Source organism: Cherax quadricarinatus, chromosome 56, assembly GCF_038502225.1.
Source record: "Cherax quadricarinatus isolate ZL_2023a chromosome 56, ASM3850222v1, whole genome shotgun sequence".
NCBI lineage: Eukaryota > Metazoa > Arthropoda > Malacostraca > Decapoda > Parastacidae > Cherax > Cherax quadricarinatus.
The window spans coordinates 21,629,600-21,650,222 of NC_091347.1; the positions used below are offsets into that span (position 1 = coordinate 21,629,600).

At 38.4% G+C, this 20,623-nt stretch overlaps 1 protein-coding gene across 2 annotated transcripts in view; it reads left to right on the plus strand.

The window, feature by feature from the left end:
- LOC128700790 (polycystin-1-like protein 2) overlaps positions 1–20,351 on the plus strand; it is a 102,631-nt gene extending 82,280 nt beyond the window's left edge. For both annotated transcript variants that reach the window (XM_070097182.1, XM_070097183.1), the window contains 4 exons: positions 668–3,989; positions 10,538–10,777; positions 11,756–13,219; positions 17,796–20,351. In XM_070097182.1, coding sequence (XP_069953283.1) covers positions 668–3,989; positions 10,538–10,777; positions 11,756–13,219; positions 17,796–17,969 — 5,200 coding nt within the window. In that variant the 3' untranslated portion in view covers positions 17,970–20,351. The remainder of the gene's footprint in view (positions 1–667; positions 3,990–10,537; positions 10,778–11,755; positions 13,220–17,795) is intronic.
- Positions 20,352–20,623: the final 272 nt, after the last annotated feature.

The window sequence follows — 20,623 nt, forward strand, 5'->3', positions numbered from 1 at the left end:
TTTCTTATCAGATCATCATTGTTAGTGAAGATGAGGTCTAGTGTATTCTCCAGTCTAGTAGGCTCTATTATTTGCTGGTTTAAATTGAATTTTGTGCAGAGATGGGAAGTACAGTGCCTGCACTCTGAAGGAGGGGTGTTAATGTTGCAGTTTAAAAACTGTAGTGTAAAGCACCCTTCTGGCAAGACAGTGATGGAGTGAATGATGGTGAAAGTTTTTCTTTTTCGGGCCACCCTGCCTTGGTGGGAATCGGCCGGTGTGATAATAAAAAAAAAAAATAAATATTTAAAAGCTCGCGTGAGTGTGAGTTTTCATCAGAGCTGCCTCCTGGTGTTATTACTGCAACAATATTATTTGCTATATTCCTCCATTTTAGGTGCCTTACAGTGTATTATAGTTTTAATAATGCATATATTATTTTCTTAACATGCTGACTGTCTCCCACTGGAGCAGGGACCCCCCCCCCCAAAAAAAAAAAAAAATCAATAAATAAAAAACACTTTCACCATAATTCACACTATCACTGTCTTGCCAGAGGTGCACAGATATGACAGTTCAGATGTCCCTGTAAAGAGCAAATATCCCAAACCCTTCCTTTAAAATGCAGGCAATGTACTTCCCACATCCAGGACTCAAGTCCAGTTAATGATGCATACATTATTTGCAGGTTTGCAGAGATGGTGGTGGTTTTGAACGGTCCTCCAGCAAGTGGGACATGTACACTGAATACCCATAGTCTGCGAGCACTCATTGATTCTACAATGGCATCTTGTAACAACTGGAAAGACCAAGAAAACCTTGGTATTCAGTCATACACCTTTTATTACCCTTCTGGTAATACCCAAGCAACTATGGGATCATCAGGTTTTAGTTCTTTGAATTTGATCTTCCCAGTGGGTATTTTTGATGTCTCGTGCCGTATTACCGACAATTTTGGAAGTTTTACAAATGTGTTTCTTGGGACTGTGAATGCCTCAATGATTACAAAGGCTCAGTACGATGCTTATAATCCTTCAGCTGTACTTCAAAACTTGGCATCAATTGGTGATCAAACAACATTAGCGATGGTTTTAAATTCACTAGCATCCATTAAATTGAATGCTGATTGGCTTTCACTAAATGACAGTTCCTTTGGTAACTTAACAAGTGATCAAGCCAATGATAGACTTAATGAAATAAGTAACATGAATAAACAAGCACTTGAATTTGCTGCTGATACTATGACTTTTTCTTCATTATCTCAACTTAATGTCGGTGTCAGTGTCTTGAAGTCTGCCTCTTGTGGTGTCTTGACTCAAACAAGAGCAGCTTATACAATTGATATGAATTTTAGGAATAAAAGTCTACAATTTATGAAGAAAATGGAATTAGCATTGTTCAACACTACTATTTATTCTCCATACGACTTACAACCATTTGTGTCCAGCTTCATGGACTCTGCTGTATGTCTTCTTATAAGTATGAACGAAGTTATTGTAAACCCTTCACTGAGCCCACCTGGAGACTTTGCCAAGGCCCCATTTCTGGATTATGATACTGGCATAAATAAAAAAGATACAAGCTTTGTGGTTCCATTAAATCCAGCAGACCAAATGAGACAAAATATATTAGAACTAACAAAACAACAAGCAAAATCTGTGGTTAAGGATTTGTTTACTTTAGTTGACTCTCTCAGCACATTTATCTTAAATCTCACCGTTCCTGGGGAAACCGTTGATGATGAGTCAGAAAGTGGAGCAGGAATGTACGTTACTAAGATCCAAGAACAAAATTTATTGGGCGCAGGAATGGAAATACGGCCTGCAGGTACTTTGAATACTTCGGTGAACATCCCTCCTAACTTCTGTGCTTCACACCACAGTGATATACTGACAAGTTGCACAAGTGATGCAGGTTTTACAGCTGTGGTCTGGCCTGTTGTAACTCATGTTTATCCACCAAGTAATGTTTATTTATCAAATCTAACTTCAGTCATTTCTCTTAGTGTATATTCTGGGAGTGAGTATGTCACTGTTGCAAATCTAACACAACCAGTAATTCTCACAATTCCTCGAAAATCTCAAACTATACCTATGCCAATTTTTGTGGAGGGAAACACTGCTGTTGATTCCCGTGTACCCTTTGTGTATCACACTTTCAATGTGTCCAATGCTGATTCTGCTTTCACGGTGGAGATTAGTCCAAGAGGAGACACGTTGCCAGACTTAGTTATACTATTAGACTATGGACGACTACCAACCCCTGCCCGGTATGACACAATTATTTCTGTCAAAAATCTCACTGTTAACAAAAATGGGACATATACATGGTTCGTAAATAACATACAAAACAACAACAGAACTGGGAGACTGTTTCTTGCAATAGCTATACTGAAAAAGAATTCTGTTATTCCTAAACCTGAAACTAATGATACCTTGCAAAAGGAGGATTTTGTTGACTTTGACATTAATTATGATATACGTGTGACAACATCAGGCTGTTACTTCTATAATGAGACAAGTGATATGTGGTCAGCCTCTGGTCTGAAATGTTTGTCGGCTAATACAACACATGTAGTTTGTGAAGCATACCATCTTACCTCATTTGGGTCAGGATACTTACCTACTCCAAACACAATCAACTTTGAGTACATTTTTGCACATGCAGGCTTTATTAACAATCTAATCATCTATGTAGTAATCATAATTACTTTTGTTTTTTATATAATAATGATGATATGGGCTCGTTTTATGGACAAAAAAGATGTACAATATCGAGGTGTTACTGCCCTGGGTGATAATAGTGTTGAAGATAAATATTTATATGAAATAACTTTCACCACCGGTGCTGACAAAGAAGCAGGGACAGATTCAAATATCCAGTTTATTCTCTCAGGAGAATACAGTGAAACAGATGTGAGACATCTGCCACCATCAGACAACAGACGTTATCGTCGTTACAGCGTCGATGCTTTTGTGATGAGTACACATGGTCCCCTAGGAGATATTTGTTACCTGCGTATTTGGCATGACAACAGTGGCAAATCACCACATGACAGCTGGCAGCTACAAACAGTAGTGATTCGTGATCTTCAGACTCGAGATAAGTTTGTATTTAAAGTGAACTCCTGGCTCAGTCTTGATAGAGGTGAAAACAAGCTTGACATATTACTGAAGCCATCTGACATTGACACTAACGAAGAATTTTCCACAGAGTTTTACAACCGAGGACACAGAACTGCAAATGAAGATCACATGTGGCTGTCAATATTCTTGCGACCAACAGGCTCTCGGTTCAGCAGGAAAGAGCGCGTTTCTGTTGTTATGTTGTATCTCTACCTATCAATGTTGCTCAATGCTTTTTGTTACCAGAGACTTCCTGATTCACCTCGCTCAGGCGTGTTTGAATTTAGTGCCTTGACAATATCTTTACAACAGACTGTTATTGGTATTGTCGCTGGTACTCTAGTTTATCCTGTAACTCTTCTATTAGGATTTATTTTCAAGAGAGCAAGACCTCTAAGGCTAAAGAAGTGCCGGGCTCTAGAAGCTTTAGCCAAGCAACGGAGAGACCAGCAGAATGCCACTGAGACACAAATTGACACAGGTGAGATTCTGAACGAATACGACGTAATGTCCTTGCAGTCATCAAATAACCGCAGCAAAGATGTGAGTCCCGTGACGTGCATTCCTTGTTGGCTGCGATGGTTAGCTTGGCTTCTCATATTAGGTGGCTTAGGCATCTCTGTATTTTTCGTGTGGTCATATGCAATCATGTGGGGAGAAATCAAGACAGTCAAATGGTTCTCCTCGTTTATCACCTCTTTCTTCATATCCCTTCTTGTCACTCAGTGGTTAAAAGTAGTTTTTGTGTCAACACTTGGAGCACTTTGCTGCAAGAGTGCAAACACCTTAACCGAGGATATTGACTGTGATGAGGAACTGCCAGAGCTTAACTACGATGAAGAATGGAAAAATGTTAATCCCATGGATCCCTCCATCAAACGCAAGGCAAGTAATTAGCTTTGTGTCAATTAAAAACCAAATACGTACACTATTTGTTATGCCTTATAGGCAGATCTTGCAGTTTTCTAAAGCAGTCATCATTTTGCAAGAAAAGCAGTGTAAACTCATTGCACATACAGTAATGCCATTAAAATCAGTTTAAACATCACACTGAACTCGCACATTAACTGTCCATAGTTTGATCCCCAGTATGGGTGGAAATGTTTTGCAGGTTTCCTTACAACTGCTGCCCCTGTTCACCTAACAGCAGTAGGTACCTGGATGTTAGCCAGCTGGTATGCATAGCATCCTGGGGAGGGTGGTAGTATACATATCTCAGACAGTGCTGGCCTTTAAAATGAGCTGAAGTAGGTTTACAGTTCATAGTCTGTAAAACTGATGTGTAAAAAAAATTCATCCTTCCCCAGAATTCAAGTACACTGTACTTTTTAATCCTTGCAATTTATATACAGTGGACCCCCGCTTAACGATCACCTCCTAATGTGACCAATTATGTAAGTGTATTTATATAAGTGCAATTGTACGTGTATGTTTGGGGGTCTGAAATGGACTAATCTACTTCACAATATTCCTTATGGGAACAAATTCGGTCAGTACTGGCACCTGAACATACTTCTGGAATGAAAAAATATCGTTAATCGGGGGTCCACTGTATATGTATTACATTTTTACTGAAGATAGTTCAGGAAATAGCTCCAGATGGGAAGTACAGTGCCTGCACTCTGAAGGAGGGGTGTTAATGTTGCAGTTTAAAAACTGTAGTGTAAAGCACCCTTCTGGCAAGACAGTGATGGAGTGAATGATGGTGAAAGTTTTTCTTTTTCGGGCCACCCTGCCTTGGTGGGAATCGGCCAGTGTGATAATAAAAAAAATAATTATTTTTATTACTGTAGGTACATGATGCATCTTGTACGGACTATAACTGACATCAATGACATACTATATAAAAAGCCCCTGGTTATGCAGAATATTTTGGGCAACATAGGTTAATTATCTTCCCAGGATGCTACCCACATCAGTTGGCTAACACCCAGGTACCTACCAACTGCTAGGTGAACAGGGACAGCAGGTGTCTTAAGGAAACACTCCCATTGTTTCGTTAAGACACCCATACTGGGGATCGAGCCATGGACACTCAATGTGTGAATAGAATGTGTTACCAACCGAGTTACAGGACACTCTTGGTCTCCATTGTCCCTGCTAGACATACAGACAAGCATGAATTGTAAAATAACTGGAGGATTTCATTCAGAATATGTTGGTTCTTTCTTGTCAAAGTCAGATTAGAGCAATATTTAAAGAGAAATGGCCGAAAATCTCATAACAGGCGGGCCCTACTTATACAGCAAATTAGGTTTTTGGGCTGCTGCTGTAAAGTGAAACGTGGAATTTTTTTTACTTTCAAATACATATAAAAGCCTGATAACATGTTTACACTGATAACATGCTTACAATGCCAATTCACAAAATATTGCCACCTGAACCATTACTTGTAATATAGATTTTGTGTACAATTTCAAGATTATTTTACGGAACCCTACTCCACCTTACTACCTCACATTTGTATTAAGGTTAAATAAGACTGTAAAACATTTAACTACTACTACTTGTCTAGTTTCAAGTATAGTTATTATGTACTTATTTTCTTGCCTAGTTTTAATTAGTTACTATGTATTAGGATTATTATTATTATTATTTTTATTATTAACACATCCTAAGTGCACCCTTTTCCCCTCATCAGTTCTATGATTCACCTCATCTTTCATAGACCCATCCACATAGACACGTCCACTCCCAAATATCTGAATGCATTCACCTCCTCCATACTCTCTCCCTCCAATCTGATATCCAATCTTTCATCACCTAATCTTTTTGTTATCCTCATAACCTTACTCTTTCCTATATTCACTTTTAATTTTCTTCTTTTACATTTTTTTTATTTTTTTTTATTATCACACCGGCCGATTCCCACCAAGGCAGGGTGGCCCGAAAAAGAAAAACTTTCACCATCATTCACTCCATCACTGTCTTGCCAGAAGGGTGCTTTACACTACAGTTTTTAAACTGCAACATTAACACCCCTCCTTCAGAGTGCAGGCACTGTACTTCCCATCTCCAGGACTCAAGTCCGGCCTGCCGGTTTCCCTGAATCCCTTCATAAATGTTACTTTGCTCACACTCCAACAGCACGTCAAGTATTAAAAACCATTTGTCTCCATTCACTCCTATCAAACACGCTCACGCATGCCTGCTGGAAGTCCAAGCCCCTCGCACACAAAACCTCCTTTACCCCCTCCCTCCAACCCTTCCTAGGCCGACCCCTACCCCGCCTTCCTTCCACTACAGACTGATACACTCTTGAAGTCATTCTGTTTCGCTCCATTCTCTCTACATGTCCGAACCACCTCAACAACCCTTCCTCAGCCCTCTGGACAACAGTTTTGGTAATCCCGCACCTCCTCCTAACTTCCAAACTACGAATTCTCTGCATTATATTCACACCACACATTGCCCTCAGACATGACATCTCCACTGCCTCCAGCCTTCTCCTCGCTGCAACATTCATCACCCACGCTTCACACCCATATAAGAGCGTTGGTAAAACTATACTCTCATACATTCCCCTCTTTGCCTCCAAGGACAAAGTTCTTTGTCTCCACAGACTCCTAAGTGCACCACTCACTCTTTTTCCCTCATCAATTCTATGATTCACCTCATCTTTCATAGACCCATCCGCTGACACGTCCACTCCCAAATATCTGAATACGTTCACCTCCTCCATACTCTCTCCCTCCAATCTGATATTCAATCTTTCATCACCCAATCTCCTTGTTATCCTCATAACCTTACTCTTTCCTGTATTCACCTTTAATTTTCTTCTTTTGCATACCCTACCAAATTCATCCACCAACCTCTGCAACTTCTCTTCAGAATCTCCCAAGAGCACAGTGTCATCAGCAAAAATCAACTGTGACAACTCCACTTTGTGTTTGATTTTTTATCTTTTAACTCCACACCTCTTGCCAAGACCCTAGCATTCACTTCTCTTACAGCCCCATCTATAAATATATTGAATGACCACGGTGACATCACACATACTTGTCTAAGGCCTACTTTTACCGGGAAATAATCTCCCTCTTTCCTGCATACTCTAACCTGAGCCTCACTGTACTCGTAAAAACTCTTCACTGCTTTCAGTAACCTACCTCCTATTCTATACATCTGCAACATCTGCCACATTGTCCCTTTATCCACCCTGTCATATGCCTTTTCCAAAGCCATAAATGCCACATAAACCTCTTTTTATTATTATTATCACACTGGCCGATTCCCACCAAGGCAGGGTGGCCTGAAAAAGAAAAACTTTCACCATCATTCACTCCATCACTGTCTTGCCAGAAGGGTGCTTTACACTACAGTTTTTAAACTGCAACATTAACACCCCTCTTTAGCCTTATCTAAATACTCTTCACCTATATGTTTCACTGTATACACTTGATCTACACATCCTCTACCTCTCCTAGATTTAGATTTTGCCACCGAAGTGGCTAGTTTATTGTGCACCCCATATCCATCCTTTGGACAGTAGCGCGAGAGCATATGGATACACAAAAGGCCTAGGAACTAGGCCCCAAAGGGTTAACAGGAATACATATGGATTTCCTAAAGCCTCCTTGTTCATCTGCTATCCTACTCTCCGTCTTACTCTTAATTCTTTCAATAATAACTCTACCATACACTTTACCAGGTATACTCAACAGACTTCTACTCCTATAATTTTTGCACTCTCTTTTGTCCCCTTTGCCTTTATACAAAGGAGCTATGAACTGTGCTCTCTAGGCTGGAATACTGCTGTACACTAATGGCCCCCTTCAAGGCTGGCAACATTGCAGTCCTGGAGAATGTACAAAGAACTTTCACGGCACACATAAGTACGATAAGGCACCTAAACTACTGGGAATGGTTGAAGGTCCTTGATCTGTATTCCCTCGAACACAGGCAAGAGAGATACATGATAATGTACACTTGGAAGGTCCTGGAGGAATTGGTACCAAACCTGCACATGAAAATCACTCACTATGAAAGCAAAAGACTCGGCTGGAGATGCAACATTCCCCCGATGAAAAGCAGGGGCGCCACGAGTACATTGAGAGACAACACAGTAAGTGTCCAGGGCCCAAGACTGTTCAATTGCCTCCCAGCATACATAAGGGGGATTACCAATAGACCCCTGGCTGTCTTCAAGAAGGCACTGGACAGGCACCTAAAGTCAGTACCTGACCAACCAGGCTGTGGTTCATATGTCAGCTTGTGTGCAGCCAGCAGTAAGAGCCTGGTTGTTCAGACACTGATCCACCATGAGGCCTGGTCTCAGACCGGGCCACGGGGGCATTGACCCCCGAAACCTTTACAGGTAAACGCTCTCTGCCAACCCCTAGGTGCCTTACCCTCTTCCATACATTTATTAAATAATAGCACCAACCACTCTTAAAACTATATCTCCACCTGCTTTTAACATTTCTATCTTTATTCCATCAATCCCAGCTGCCTTACCCCCTTTCATTTTACCCACTGCCTCATGAACTTCCCCTACACTCACAACTGGCTCTTCCTCACTCCTACAAGATGTTATTCCTCCTTGCCCTATACACGAAATCACAGCTTCCCTATCTTCATCAGCATTTAACAATTCCTCAAAATATTCCCTCCATCTTCCCGATACCTCTAACTCTCCATTTAATAACTCTCCTCTCCTATTTTTAACTGACAAATCCATTTGTTCCCTAGGTTTCCTCAGCTTGTTAATCTCACTCCAGAACTTTTTCTTATTTTCAACAAAATTGGTTGACAACATCTCGCCCACTCTCTCATTTGCTCTCGTTTTACATTGCTTCACCACTCTCTTAACCTCTCTTTTTTTTCTCCATATACTCTTCCCTCCTTGCATTATTTCTACTTTGTAAAAACCTCTCATATGCTAACTTTTTCTCCCTTACTACTCTCTTTACATCATCATTCCACCAATCGCTCTTTGAGATGCTAAGCAAATGTGTAGGAACCTTTGAACCAAGTGAGAGAGTAATTGTGGTAGGGGACCTAAATGCTAAAGTAGGAGAAACATTTCGAGAGGGTGTGGTAGGTAAGTTTGGGGTGCCAGGTGTAAATGATAATGGGAGCCCTTTGATTGAACTTTGTATAGAAAGAGGTTTAGTTATAGGTAATACATATTTTAAGAAAGAGGATAAATAAGTATACAAGATATGATGTAGGGCATAATGACAGTAGTTTGTTGGACTACATATTGGTAGATAAAAGACTGTTGAGTAAACTTCAGCATATACATGTTTATAGAGGAGCCACAAATATATCAGATCACTTCTTAGTTCTAGCCACAGTGAGAGTAAAAGGTAGATGGGATACAAGGAAAATAGAAGCATCAAGTAAGAGAGGTGAAGGTTTATAAACTAAAAGAGGAGGCAGTTAGGGTAAGATATAACAACTCTTGGAGGATAGATGGACTTATGAGAGTATAGGCAATGGGGTAAAAGATATATGGAGTAGGTTTAAGAATGTAGTGTTAGAGTGTTCAGCAGAAGTTTGTGGTTACAAGAAAGTGGGTGCGGGAGGGAAGACGAGCGATTGGTAATATTAGGATTAGTCTGCCCAAAATGCCCCGGCATGATAGTGGCTATCTTTGTACTTAGCAAATCAAAATTATAATTACACATTGTAACCTTTACAAAGAAATAAACTTTATCTTATCTTATCTAAGCAATAGAGCTAGGCTTAAAAACTGCATATATGTATAGTACATACATTAATTGACATTAATTGAATTTGAATTGCCTTAAAATATTTTCATCCTTAGCTCATAGTGAGTAGTGAATATATTTATTGTAGGAAGTCTGAATAGATAAACAATGGGTATAATTGAAAACTGCTGCATTAGCAAAATGCTGTAAAGTGAAGCACTGTAAAGCTGGGCCAGTCTATGCATAGTACCAGATGAGACCCAAACTTTTAAAAGATTGTGGTATATAAAAGGATCTGCTGTATAAGAATGGTGTGTTTGAAAATTGGAAATGATATGCTCTTCTCATGTTTTGGAAATTGCTCATTATCATTGCAATATATACACTTGAATAGCTAATCCTTAAACTATATAGTGTTATTCTGTAGTATTGGTGGGAACTGTTAAACTTATTTAGCTAACATTATGAGAGAGATAGTCCCAGGATCCATTATGTTCCTTCATATCTTTTGATTACCTTCCACAGAATGATACAAAGAAATGTCCAAAATTATTTTTTTTACCATTGATGGGGTAGCAAAATTCCCAGAGGCAACAATTTAAAGATTAAGTTGATAGTACATTAAATCTACATAGAAAAAGATTTCTTTGTAAATTTAACTGGGGCTCTTTTGCATGCATTGAAGTAGCACATGCATTCATATGTATAAATATTCACTTTTTTTTATATATTTTGGTGCCTCTGTATTGTAAATTGTTATTAACTGTCTCCATCTTTTAGGCACTTAACATTGGAGGAGTGAACTCCAGTGAACCAGAAGTTGTTTCCCTAACCACTCGTCTCACCAAGAAGAGAGAGATGAACGAGGTGGTTCGAGACATTGGCATATATTGTTTGTTCTTAGTGGTGCTCTATGTTCTTGTCAATGGATCTACTGACCCTAATGCTTTCCTCCAGCAAAATTCATTGGTGAATTCCTTCATCACTAGTGGGGATAACACACTTGACTACAGTCAAGAGGTACAGTGTCAGTTTGTAATAATCAATGGGGCACTTTTAAACTTTTATTTATAAAATTATTTTTTTGTTAATGGGGACAGTAAGGGGCATCATTAATCATTTAAAGAGAAACAATAAATCAAGTGATATGAATTTCATGCTGGTATCACATGCTTGTGGGTTATATTGCACTTGGGATAGTGTGAAATTTCTGTTTAATTTATAATAACTCGGTGACAATTTATAAAACAGATGCTCATCAAGTGGTTGAATGGTGGATGAAACATACAGGAGGGCCCCACATATACAGCACTTCTCTGTGTTCCATGTTTTCATTGGCTTTCAATCAAGCCGTTGTTCTACCTGCCGGCAATTTTCACCAGCGTGTGGAACATAATAAACAATGGCATAGTTTGAAGCTAATGAAAAATGTGAAACACCAAAAAGAGGTGCAGTATATGCAAAGGCCAGCTAGTTTTTCTCTGGTAAGGAGCCCTCAGGAGGCTTACCCAAAATGTGTGATACCTCTTTTATATTGATGCAAACGTCTCAGAAACTGAGTGATTGGATAACAAATGCTCACTATTTTTTCTGCATAGGAATTGTTGTATGCCTACCTGGGACATGTCATGTCTCATTCTCAACTTTAATCATCTCTAAACACCTGTAAGGTCCATGGCACACTTTATGCTCAAGATAAGACCTATGGCTCTGCAACCGCCCCCAGATCTTGCAGCCAACTGAGTTTTGGAGTTTTATGGAATCCCAGCTAACTTGGGGCACAACTAGTGAATATTGACCTGAGTATGGTGGCAAAGGAGCTCTACTGAGCATAAAGTATGTGATGGAGCTTACTAGGGTTCAAAGAGGTGACTATTATTATTATTATTATTATTATATTATAATCAAAAAAGAAGCGCTAAGCCACAAGGACTATACAGCAACTATTATTATGAATTATATATTCATGCAGAATTTTTTTCTTTTTTTTCTTTTTAGGTTACAACAACTGACAAATATTGGTACTGGGTACAAAATGTGTTATTACAGAATCTTCGCGCCCAGCGATGGTATAATGATGATCCTCCATATGGTCTCAGAGGATTTCTAGATGACCGAGTTAATAGGATTATTGGTTATGCAATAATTCGCCAAATAAGAAGTGACCCACGAACATGTCGAGTTGCCTATAGCATGAGAAACTTTGTGAGAAATTGCTCAGGAAGTCGAGCATATGGCACTGAGGACACTAGAAATTTCTGTAATGGGTGGTCAGTAGAGGAAAAGGTCCCGGGTACATGCACATACGATCAGTTCCGTTATAAGACAGAAACAGAGCTGCAGACGTATTCCACAAGGGGCTTGCTGGGTACCTATGGTGGTGGTGGCTATGTAATACAGTTGGACAATCTTGAAACAGAAGACATAGCACAACTACAGACTATGCAAAGTTTGGGGTGGATTGATAAGTACACTCGTGCAGTGATGCTGGAATTTTCAACCTATAATGTAAATGTAAACCTCTTTACTATATGCAGAATTGTTGCAGAGTTTAATGAAGGTGGAGGTGTATACACTTCATGGAGATTTGACCCTATTCAGCTCCTGTCAACTGGGGGAAGTTTTGGATTTATCTTGTCTGTCTGTCAAATAATTTTTGTTGCTACTACAGTCATGTCTACTTTATGGCAGGTCTGGAAGATAAAAAAAATGAAATGTGAATATTTTGCATCATATTGGCATATTGCTGAGATTTGCATTATTTTAACATCCTATGCTACAATTGCTATTTATATTTACCAATATTTTTTGATCAGAGATGCATTGGCAATATTTAATAGCACATTTGGCAATGGCTATGTCAGGATGGATGCAGCAGCACTCTACAGTCAGGTATATCTCTACTCATTGGCCATCATAGTATTTTTCTCTACTCTGAAGCTTATCAAGCTACTGCAGTTTAATAAGAGGATAGACCAACTGGCCCTTGCCATTGAGAACTGTTGGAATGAGCTTGCCACTTTCTTTATAGCATTTGGTATTGTTTTCTTTGCTTTCTGCTGCTTGTTCCACTTCATATTCATGGGATGTCTAGAAGATTACTCCAGGTTGGTCACTGCAGTTGAATCCACTTTCGCAATGCTGTTAGGAAAGTTAGATCTTTCAGAGATGGTTCAAGTCAATCCCATTGCTCCAATATTGTACTTTGCTTTTTCTGTTATGAACACAATAGTGCTGGTCAACATCATGCTCACCATCATTATGGTGACTTTCACCCTAACTAAATCGGACTTTGAATCCCGGGAAAATAAGTATGATATTATTAACTTCATATGGTCAAGAGTACGTCAGAATCTGAGGCTAGAAAGAGAACCAGATGCCAGTGTGATCCCTAATGTACAGGATGAGTCGCAGAACAGCGCCACCTCAGATGATTCTATTGCGGATGAACTCCCAGATAAGGTATGCATTATTGCCTCAGTTACACTATTATTACAGGATTAACCCATCTTATGGCACTTCACTTTACAGCGATTCAGTAATACAGACATTTCAGATTACTATAACTAAAACTTGTTCATACAGTTATCTGATTTGATATTATGGCATCTCTGTGTCACTGTTTGTCTACAGTCTCCATAACTTCCATGTCTCTCTATTATCTCTGGAAGCTTTCCAAACATTAAAATCCTTTAAAGTTATTGCATATTTTATATATACCTACTCTGATCATTATACAGTGGACCCCCGGTTAACGATATTTTTTTATTCCAGAAGTATGTTCAGGTGCCAGTACTGACCGAATTTGTTCCCATAAGGAATATTGAGAAGTAGATTAGTCCAGTTTGGAGGGATATGTTGTGTATCTTTATACGTATATGCTTCTAAACTGTTGTATTCTGAGCACCTCTGTAAAAGCAGTGATAATGTGTGAGTGTGGTGAAAGTGTTGAATGATGATGAAAGTATTTTCTTTTTGGGATTTTCTTTCTTTTTTCTGGGTCACCCTGCCTCGGTGGGAGACGACCGACATACACGTACAAATGCACTTACATAAATACACTTACATAATTGGTTGCATTGGGAGGTGATCGTTATGCGGGGGTCCACTGTACTTATGTGTGCCTGTACCTAAATAAACTTACACACTGTGCCGGCATACAGGTACACATTAATATCACTAAGAGTGTTTCACCAGTCTTGAAGATGCCATAATAAAAATAATCGCTCTAGGATGCATTAAATGTCATATATTATGTTAATATAAACATTTTTATTAATCCATCTATGATTTTTTTTCAAAATTATATTAGAAACACGTTACATAACATACAGTATGAACATAATTCATACACAGACAGTAAAACAGATCAACATATCATGTATGACAGTCATGTATAAAAAAGCAACTCATGTGCTCTCCCCCATTATTGCAACACTATTTAACAAATCTGTTGAATCTTCAACATTCCCATCCATACTCAAAACAGCAAGGGTCACCCCGATCCTCAAAGGAGGCGATCTGACAGAACTGAATAATTACAGACCAATATCTAACTTGCCTTTACTCTCTAAAATCTTCGAAAAAATAATACATAAACAAATCTACTCCTACCTCCTATCCCATAACATAGTGAACCCCTGCCAGTTTGGGTTTAGGCTGAAAAAAAGCATGAATGATGCAGTTATTCAGATGCTCAAATTTCTATATACAACAATTGAAAAAAATGAATATCCTTTGTGGCTCTTCCTAGACCTACGGAAAGCATTTGATACAGTCAACCACATTAGGTAATTGAGAGGACATGCTCTCAATTACCTAAAATCTTATCTTGGTGATAGATACCAGTAGGTATACACAAATGGCATAACCTCCAATACTCAACCTGTAGTCGTTAGAGTGCTACATGGAAGTGTCCTAGGTCCTCTACTGTTTCTTATTTACATCTATGACCTCCCAAATGCATCGCAACTCCTTAAACCAGTTCTATTTGCAGATGACACCACTTACGTCTTCTCCCACCAAACCCGGCTGTACTTAGTAACACTGTAAATGACAAATTACATAAAATATCAAACTGGATGATGACCAACAAACTTACTCTCATTATAGACAAAACCTACTTCATGCTTTTTGGAAACAGAGCATTAAATATCCAGCTAAACATATCGATAAATAGTTCACCTATTACAAGACACAATGAGGGCAAATTTCTAGGTCTCCACCTTGACTATAATCTTAAATTTCAGACCCACATCCAGCATACAACTAAGAAAGTTTCAAAAACAGTAGGCATCCTTCCCAAGATACGGTACTGTGTATCCCAAAAGGCACTCCTTACTTTATATCACTCTCTCATATACCCTTACCTCACCTATGGTATTTGTGCGTGGGGATATACCATGGCCAATCACCTTAAACCTTTAATAGCCCAACAAAAAGCAGCAGTGCGGATGATCACAAACTCCAGCGCCAGACAACACACCCCACCACTTTGTGTGAATTTTTTTGGGTTATCCTAGGTTCTCTACACATAAGCTGCTATGTATGATAATCTATGTAGTAACTGTATTTGTGTATACCTAAATAAACTTACTTATTCAAAAACTTGAACTTAATTAATATACAAATTATACACACTCAGCTCACACACTGAGGTTCAGAGATCAAATTCCCAATATGGCTGGAAAACATTAGGATGCGTTTCCTTAACACACCTGCTGTCCCTGTTCACTGGTGTGGGTTGCATCCTGGGACAAAACTGACCTAAGTTGTCCGAAATGCTCTGCATAACAAGTGGCTTTCTGTATAGTACTATATCACTGATGCCACCTAGGCCTGTATACCTTGTATATGTACTTGTAGAAATAAAGATATAATATTATTATATTTTTATTATTATTGTGTCTACTATATATACAGAACATTAAACTCCAATATCAACCCTCCACTCAGACTTCTAGACAGCTTCAACAGAACACACAGGCATAACACGAGGCAAAAAACACTTTTTGACATCCCTCATGTCTGTCTCACACTCTGCTAAAATGCAATTCACATAAAGGGCCCAAAGATCTGGAACTCTTTTCCTGAAACAGCAAGAGGTTCCCTGCACACAAATCAATTTAGGACTATCCTCAAGAATCGTCTCATCTCTCATTAACAACCGTACCCAGACTATGCTAAACTCTGACCAAATTTAAAGCAACTCTCCCAAATATTTTATTATCCCTTAACTATTAAGCCTTTATTACACACTTAAAAATATATGTTTGTATCATAAATTGTACTACCTCATATTAATAATAGAATAAAATAATGAATATTTGTATTCTACCACTCTTCACCTGTCTAGACTTAAGTAGTCTTTAAGTATTAGGGTAAGTCTGCCCTAAATGCCTCAGCATGATAGTGGCTTTCTTTGTACCAATCACATTATGAAATGTAAACACACATTGTAACCTTAGCCAAGAAATGAAATTTTGATTTTGATTTTGATTTGATTTTGATAAATATGAAATGTGGTTGTAGGTAGTAGGTTGGTAGACAGCAACCGCCCAGGGAGGTACTACCGTCCTACCAAGTGAGTGTAAAACGGAAACCTGTAATTGTTTTACACGATGGTAGGATTGCTGGTGTCTTTTTTTTCTGTCTCTTAAACATGCGAGATTTCAGGTACGTCTTGCTACTTCTACTTACACTTAGGTCACACTACACATACATACATGTACAAGCATATATATCCACACCCCTCTGGGTTTTCTTCTACGTATTTTCTTTCTAGTTCTTGTTCTTGTTTATTTCCTCTTATCTCCATGGGGAAGTGGAACAGAATTCTTCCTCTGTAAGACATGCGTGTTGTAAGAGGCGACTAAAATGCCAGGAGCAAGGGCCTAGTAACCCCTTCTGTATAAATTACTAAATTTGAAAAGAGAAACTTTCATTTTTCTTTTTGGGCCACCCTGCCTTGGTGGGATACAGCCGGTTTGTTGAAAAAAAAAAATGAAATGAGCTACGTATTTACTGGACAATGACGCTAGGAGTCAGCAATCATCTATGCATAAGAAAGTAATGAACAGCATCAATGTGCTTTCAGCCTAGCAAAACTTTTTGCACAAATTATCATGGGAAAACCCGGCCCTCAGTCAAAGAACAGTTCAGACCTAAATAATGAACTGCTATTACCTGGAGTTTACCTGGAGAGAGTTCCAGGGGGTCAACACCTCAGCGGCCCAGTGTGTGACCAGGCCTCATGGTGGATCAGGGCCTAATCAACCAGGCTGTTACTGCTGGCTGCACGCAATCCAACATACGAACCACAGCCCTGCTGGTCAGGTACCAACTTTAGGTGCCTTGTCCAGTGCCTGCTTGAAGACAGCCTGGGGTCTATTGGTAATCCCCCTTATGTATGCTGGGAGGCAGCTGTGCTGTTACCCACAGCATGAAAATCTGTCATTCTTACCTCACTTTCCATTTCACACTGAGGGAAGGTATGAATTATTATTATTATTATTATCATCATCATCAAAACCAATTCAAAACCAAGATCCATACGTGTATGACATGAAGCTTGTCTTCCTGAGTGAAATGTTGTCCTATCAAAGCTTTTCCTGTCAGCATTATGAATGTACACCTCATGATAGCCAAACCACTATGTAAGAGTTCTCTTGACACTTATGCAGCATATGGAAATCTTTATTCAGGAAACGTTTCAGTAATCAGTCCCTCAACTCCAGGTTGAGGGACTGATTACCTCATTCTCCTCCTCTCCTTATGCCTTCCTCTTTGTATTGGACTGATGAAGCCACTGTGTGGCGAAACGTTTTCCTGAATAAAGATTTCCATATGCTGCATAAGTGTCTCAATCTTCAACTTGTCGGTTTTTCAAACCATTCATCAAAAGAGTTCTCTTGCAATTTTTTGAGTGCTCCTTCGTATGTGTTATTATGCATCGAAGATTCAGTATTTTCATTAAAATAAAAATATGAACATATTCTTGATAAACTATTATATTTGATAGATCTATTAATTTTTTCAGGTGAGTCAGTTGATGAAATACATCAGTGATGTATATTTTGATGGGCAACTTAACCTCAATGACCCAGAAGCTGTGAAGCAGATTGTTCAAGGCAGATTACCTTCAAACTCCTTGCAGTCATACACAAGGAAGTTCCAAAATGCAGGACAAAAATCTGTTCCCTCTAGTGACTAATGGTTATATTTTACAAAAGGTTGTGACATGAACTATATTTTCAGTTGACTGACATTAATATATCACAATACTACAGCTGGAACCAATTAGAAATTAAAATTGGACATTTTGGTATATCTGAACCATAATGAAATTACTTAGAGATATGAATAATTAGTATACATATGTTCATGAGTCATATAATGTTAAGGGAATGAATAGCTTTGATCTGAAGGGGACGGTAGCTCTAATTCTTTGGATCAAGAGCCTTTCATACATTTCAAAGCACCCTCCTCATTATTATTATTGTTATTGAACTAACTTCACAAAAAACACTAAATTCTTGTGTACTGAAGGTTAGAGCCTTTAACGATGCTTGTTTGTGTGTTTATCTCATAATACATCGGCAAAATGCTTTAATCTTCAGAATACAAGACTTAACCAAAATATATACATCAAGAAATGTATTTCTCTTAGCCTATATATGCAGAGATTACTTGATTTTTATTTTAGGGATTAAAGTATTCTTACCTAGTAGTGAAACAGTTATGCGTGTGTAGTAGAAGATAGTCTTTAAACCCCCATTAACCAACCTTACTTAACTTGACCATGACCTTTACTGTCTTAATGTCATGGTCCCTTGACCTTTCTCTTAAATTCCTTCTTAATTGTTTATTATTATTACTAAGCTGTGAACCAACAAGGATCATACAAATCCTCACTATTATTATAATCACAACAAAGTGCTAAACCCTTAAGGGTTATGCAGCTTTGCTACAGCTGCTCAGTTGTGGCTTGATAAGTTCATATTGATGCAAAACTAGTTCTTGTTTTTGCCTAACGTGTTTGAAAAGTATCAGAGTATAGTGTTATAGTTATGGGGAAGCACTAAACCCATAAGGGTCATGTAGTGACTGGAGAACAAGAGGTAATCAGGACTTATCTTCAAGGTCAGCTCTGTCACCATCAAGGTGCCGCTAATGTATAATCATGGCATCAATGTAGCTTCTAATTATCATCAAGGACCCCAAATTAAATAAATCACTGACTTTTTTTGGTTATGCTAGGTAATCTGCATGTGTGCTGCTATTTTTTTTTTCTTTAACATGTCGCCTGTCTCCCACCAAGGCAGGGTGACCCAAAAAGAAAGAAAACACTTTCACCATCATTCACACATAATCACTGTCTTTGCAGAGGCACTCAGATACGACAATTTAGATGTCACTCCAAACAGTCAGTATCCCAAACCCCTCCTTTAAATTTAAGTGCAGGCATTGTACTTCCCACTTCTAGGACTCAAGTCCAGCTCACCAGTTTCCCTGAACCCTTTCACAAAATATTACCCTGCTCACACTCCAACAGCTTGGCAGGTCCCAGAAACCATTTGTTTCCATTCACTCCTGTCTAACACACCTAATTTGCACACTATGAATTCTCTGTATAATATTTACACCACACATTGCCCTTAGACACGACATCTCCATACCCTCCAGCCACCTCCTTGCTGCAGCATTATAACCCGTACTGCTATGTATGATAATTTATGTAACTGTACTTACGTATGCCTATACCTGAATAAACTTACTAATCCCTTCACTAGAAGTACCTTGATGCCAGCAAAGGGTTCTTGAACCGAGGGATTTCATTTATTCTCTTTGTCCCTGAACTGACCCTAGGTGCTCTATGACCCATATGGATGTACTGCTTCACATGAATTTAATAATAATGCTTATCATTAATATATACATATACTTGTGTGTTTTGGATTTGAATATGTAAAAGTATGCATGCATACATATATGCAAACATGCATACATAATTGCACATACACATATGTGCACACTTGTTTATTTTGGGTTTCTTAGTAGCAGTGCAAGTGATTGTTATTAAGAGCATGGGCTTAAGAGTGAAGGGCCCTTGTAGGTTTAGTACTTCTTTTTTATATTATAATTAAGAGTGAAGTACCAACATTATTATTATAATCAAAATTAAGTGCTAAACCCACCAGGGTTATTCAGTGCTGAATAGAAGTATAGTTTTTATTCTATTCCCTGTTTATAGTTTTTCTCTCAAAATGATTTTGATGATTGTCATATTTGGAATTGTACATTAATGATTAGTATATATTTTAGGTATTATATGGCAGGTAATCAGGTTGAATCCAAGGAAAGAGAGTATCTCCAATTCTTTAGATACAGGCACCTCCCATGAAGTATTTTTCATTATTCACAGTGATTAATAGGACTTAGTAGAAGTATTCAGTTAATGCTTTTTATAAATATCTTAAGTATAAATAACTGATAGTTCTGAAAATCTGTGCAGAATGCAGGAAATGCAATAAATTGTAACACAAGTAAAAATCATGTACACTAAAAAAAAAATGAATAAAATTCCTTTGCATAATTTTATTTTTTTATTGATCAGGCATGCCAAATGGTAGCTCCGAATTCTGTTATTATATTTGTAGAAAGTGCTAAACCCATATGGGTCAAAGAGTGGAGGAAATCATACCGGAAGCAGTCAATTAGTTTCTGTTAAGAATTTTTCAGATCAAATTAAGAAGTACATATTACTGTAGTTTGTTAATTCGTGAAAAGTTGATCTCATAATGTCTGCTGCCTCAGAGTTTTATTTATTTATTTATTTATGTCTTTGCAAATAGTACATTGAGATTA